We start from the raw sequence: 5,045 nt of genomic DNA on the forward strand, positions 1-5,045 counted from the left end.
CGCTTTCTTTGTCATTTTGTGACCTGTTTATCCTTGCAATCAAAATTAAACAAAAAGAAAACTTGTTTACCATATTTAAACAAGAAAATAACTTAAACCGAGCCTTGAATGATGTGTACTATATGAATGTTTTTTTTGCACATCACCATCCACCCCTAATAGGACCCTTCAGCCAAATATGGTCTTCCTTTTCCTGGTTTTTGGTTGCTAACCCACCAACGGCCCAAACTTTTGTCTTAATCTCAGCCCATCAATTATTATGTGGCCCAAGATTTAAGTTCCTACTTAAAAATTAGTCTAGCCCAATTCCATAGATTATCATACATCTTAAACGTAATGAAAATATTTCTTAAATAACACACATCTTAAGCATATGCATATGTATATGTAAATAGAATCCAAATCAAAGCCTAAAAAATCGACTCAACTCATTCACGAGCCACAGCCACCACTTGTTTCCCGACATTTCTGCCAGAAAACAGCCCAACCAAAGCCGCAGGCGCACTCTCGAGCCCTTCTGCAAAGTCTTCAATGTAACAAATCTTCCCCTGTTTGATCAAAGGCATAATCATTTCAAAATACTTTGGGAGCATGTGAAAGTAACGGGACACTAAGAAGCCTTGCATGCGCACGTCTTTTGCTATTAGTTGAGATAGGTTGTGCACCCCCTCCCCTTGCTCGAGATTGTACTGTGAGATCATTCCGCAAACTGAAATCCGACCATTTATTCTCATGTTTGAGAGTACCGCCTCCAACATCTTTCCCCCGACGTTCTCAAAGTATATATCGATTCCATCGGGAAAGTACCTGTCACGTTGAATTACAAAAACATTAAAAAAACATAAAAAAAAAAAAAAAACTATTCTTTACAACGGTCCTGCATTATCTTGATTAAGAGGCGTCAAATTGAAGGAGCCAAAATGGGTAATGTTTAGAACTAGCCAAAATGGACCGTGTTTGTTGGGTTGACCCGGAATACCTTTTGTCCATACCTTTTGTAAGGACTTTTTTTCATGAATATTTAGTGTGTCATATACAAATAAAAAAATTATATTATTTCAATGATATTATTTTTATAAAATGTTTTAGAATGTTGTATGCAATAAAATTACAATTTAGGAGACTTGCAACCATTTTGACCCGTTTTATTTTGAACTATCGAACTTTTATACAATCTTGGGTGACAACTATGTTTCAATCTAACCTCTTTAGAGCTGCATCTAGATCTTGCTCTTCCTTGTAGTTAAAAGCCTCATCAAATCCAAATTTGTTCTTCAACAGATCAACCTTGGGTGATGAAACACACGTACAAAAATGATTTGGGTACATGAAGAAAACAATAATCATTAGCTTTGTGACATTATAATGAAAGCATTTATGGTGTAACAGGAAGAAAAGAAAGCAGAACCAATTACATAATTAGAAATAATGGTAAAAGATTAAAAGAACACACCAACCTTTTCTTTTGTACCAGCACTGCCAACGACATAACATCCTGACAACTTTGCAAATTGACCAACGAGCTGACCAACTGCACCCGAAGCTGCTGAAACAAAGACATACTCTCCTTTCTTTGGAGCACAAATCTCGTAGAAACCAACATAAGCGGTCAACCCAGGCATACCTAGAGATAATCCAAAGATAAAAATTACGAGAGGGTTGAGCGTAGAGGTGACAAACTGGGCTTACCGGTTCGATTGACGTGAAAGTTGACACACTATGTGTCCAATACTTTTTATAAATGTATAGTGTCAGACATGAGTACAAAGATAATATTATCTCATTTGTATTCTAATTTTTAAATAAAATAATGAGTAAAATGCCATTTTCATCCTTGAGTTTTGGCCAGTTTTGCGACTTTCGTCCAAAGGTTTGTTTTTCCGCATCTAGATCCAAAAGGTTTGAAATCTTGCCATTTTCATCCGACTCGTTAACTCCATCCATTTTTCTCTGTTAAGTCAGGTGCATTTCCGTCTTTTTTGTTAACTTAAAGAGCAATTCAGTCTATTTCACTTTACGTAAAAGACAGAATAGCCCTGAAAAAGACCGAATTGCCCTTTAAGTGACTTTTGACTTATTTGACTTGTTTCCTTTTTAGCTACTTTATTTCCTTCATTTTACCTGTTTGACATGTTAAGAAATAAAACACAACACGCATCAACTAATTTTTAAGTAAAAACAGTAACAGGCATGAAGAACCCCTTTGGTCTCTAGAGGGTAAATGTTGACTAATTCGTTAAGGGTCAACTTTGGTCAGATCAAATGGGTCAGTAGCAGTTTGTTTATTTAGTCACGTTTAGATTCAATATATACAAAAAAGTTGAACAATAATTTTACAATTGCTGTGCTTTCTTTGCTTATTTCCATCGATCAAGGCCAAATATCCAACAGTCTCATCTAATTATAATGCACACTTGTCATTAAAATTAGAATGTTGTTGGAGTATACATTATTTGATATAATAAGTACATTGATTTAGGTTAAACATCTACCATCATCATCATCATCATCATCATCATCATACTCAGTAAATCCCACCAATAGCAAAGCTAAGGTAGGGTCTGAGGAGGGTAAGATGTAGACAGCCTTACCTCTACCCCGTAGGAATAGAGAGGCTGCTTCCAGTGAGACCCTCGGCTCGATAGTAGTTTTGCATCAAGCCTTGGACATAAGGCACATAACACTCAGCAATTGAGACAACTGCCAATTAGTGCATGTACCCCCTTGTCTTTCGGCTATCAACGCCACCACATGATGCATGATTAACCATCCCCCTCTTTTAACGTTATTTTCACGAAATTAGTAAAATAACGTTAAAATTAGTAAAATAACGTTAAACATCTACCATCTATAATCAATTACCATTTTTGTGTAGCGGGTACAAGGCTCTACAGTCAGCCAATAATTATTGTGTTAGATAATGACCATAATCAGGGGCGTAGCTTTCGCTCAGTAGTGTTATGTATGTACGTTTCGTATAGAATTTTTTAGGTATATACGTTTTCGACCCCCCGGTTTTATAAGAAAAAAAATTACTTATATAGAATTTTTAGGTCCGGTGACTTCCGACTCCCCGGTGAAAATTTTCAAGCTTCGCCACTGACCAAAATTTCTAATCCTCTGTTCAATTACTACATATGCTTATATGGAAACCAAAATCAATTCAAACAAAAAACATACCAAGAATGCCTGTATAATAGGATAGAGGCACATCAGTATCTTCAATCTTGAATAGAATCTGAGGATCATTAATAATGCTGTATTCCTCCCATCTAATCCCTCCCCAAACTAAGTCACCTTTCTTAAAATTCGAGTGTGTAGAATCGACTACTTTCGCTACTCCAAGTCCCCCTATAGGCTGCAACATTACATCAAATCACAAGCTGAAATACCACATTATGCTCTCCAACAAACTTTTAATACGCATATTTCTTAGTTTTTAGACTTGATTGACACAAAATTTTAGGGTTTCAAGTTCAATGCGAACTGAAAAGCATAAACCTAAGCAGAAATCAGTTAATAAACAGAGTGTTTTGAGTAAATTGATGAAGATGAATTAACTGACCGAACCAGGAGTGAAGGAATCAAAGTAACTGCCTTGAGATTTGCTCATTCTACCACGCATGTACGGATCGCATGAGAGATAAAGGTTTTTGAGGAGGACGGCGTTAGAAGCTTCTGGAAGGTTGAGGTTGATGGCGGAGGAAGTAATGAGGAGCATGTCGGATTCCTTTGGGAAGCCATTGACGTAATTCTGGAGTATAATCTGTTGATTTCTCACTTCTTCCATTTGAGTGCTAGATTCTTGAGTAGGAAGATGAACAGCTGCTCTGGAACTACCACAAATATGTGACAAATATGTGAACCACGATATGAGGAATTCTTTAGTAGATTAAAAAATAACGTCATTTATGTTTATATCATGCTACAAAGTGTGTTGTTTACCTTTAAAAAATATAAGATAAATTAGAATTGGGATGAGTATTTTGTATCGGGTATCGGTACGGATATTGAATTTCTCGTATCGAGTTATTTTTTACCGATTCGGTGCATACATTTTGGCGTTTTTGTTACTAGTACTTTTGGATCAGTACTAATATTTTACCGATTTTTACCGGTCCTGTACAGGTATCATACCATATTGAGCATTTTTGGTACCGATACCTAATTTTGACGATTTTTTATACCAGTATTTTCAGTATCGATACCAAGTTTATCCCTATTTATGACACACTTTATAACCTGTTATAAATATAAATGATGTTTTCTATGATTTACTCGTTGATTAAGGTGTTATTTTCATATAGAATGGATGCAAACAAAAGTGGTCAAACCTTACTTGTGTTAATTACACAATTAGTCCATGTAATTAATTAAAAGTAAAATATACGGGTACTATGGATTTCAACTTTCAAGTAACAGATTTGTGCTTTTTTAGTTTTTGGTCACGATGATGGATATTAATGAGCATTAAAAATTAACTAGAAGAGTTTTTTCTTTCATTACACTCGCTAAAAAAAATCATAAAGTAAAAATAATCTAATACTAATAAAGATTCCAATTAATGTCATATGACACTAGGGCTGCAAACGAATCAAACGTTCGACGAATAGTTCGTAAACCGTTCGGTGGGAAGTTCGTTTGTGTTCGTTCGTTTATTAAACAAACGAACACGAATACGAAATTTCGTTCGTTTAGTTAAATGAACAAACATGAACAAAGGTCATGTTCGTTCGTTTATGTTCGTGAATGTTCGGTAACGTGTTCGTTTGTGTTCGATAGTACATTAGTGTTTTTAGTTTTTATATATATTTAAATACATTAAAATTCTAACAAATTAAATATCTAATAAGTGTCGATGTATTATATATTATGTTCATGAACGATTGTTTGTGTTCGTTTGTTTCCATTTGTGTTCACCAACATTAGTTTGTGCTCATTTGTGTTCGTTAATGTTCATTTTTATTCGTTGCCTAAAATTAACAAACAAACACAAACGAACACAAACAAGTTCATTTCCTTAACAAACGAACACGAACATAAAA

General features: G+C 35.0%; 1 protein-coding gene across 1 annotated transcript; it reads right to left on the reverse strand.

The window, feature by feature from the left end:
• Window positions 1–298: 298 nt before the first annotated feature.
• On the reverse strand, window positions 299–3,885 carry LOC118480164 (2-alkenal reductase (NADP(+)-dependent)-like). The gene is made up of 5 exons (XM_035974873.1): window positions 3,566–3,885; window positions 3,181–3,358; window positions 1,458–1,624; window positions 1,205–1,287; window positions 299–807 (listed from the first exon to the last, which is right to left on the reverse strand). The coding sequence occupies exons 1-5, from the start codon at window positions 3,788–3,790 to the stop codon at window positions 429–431; spliced, it is 1,032 nt and encodes a 343-aa protein (XP_035830766.1). The 5' UTR covers window positions 3,791–3,885; the 3' UTR covers window positions 299–428.
• Between the last annotated feature and the right edge of the window lie 1,160 nt (window positions 3,886–5,045).

This window comes from Helianthus annuus, chromosome 1 (assembly GCF_002127325.2).
Source record: "Helianthus annuus cultivar XRQ/B chromosome 1, HanXRQr2.0-SUNRISE, whole genome shotgun sequence".
Lineage (NCBI taxonomy): Eukaryota > Viridiplantae > Streptophyta > Magnoliopsida > Asterales > Asteraceae > Helianthus > Helianthus annuus.

What these genes read in the sequence shown, in the direction of transcription:
- LOC118480164 (XM_035974873.1), bottom strand. Translation starts at nt 3,790, where the DNA reads ATGGAAGAAGTGAGAAATCAACAGATTATACTCCAGAATTACGTCAAT. An exon ending in CTATTATACAGGCATTCTTG is followed by an intron (nt 1,625 to 3,180) that starts GTATGTTTTTTG and finishes GATTATCTCTAG; the next exon opens with GTATGCCTGGGTTGACCGCT. An exon ending in GTGCTGGTACAAAAGAAAAG is followed by an intron (nt 1,288 to 1,457) that starts GTTGGTGTGTTC and finishes TCATCACCCAAG; the next exon opens with GTTGATCTGTTGAAGAACAA.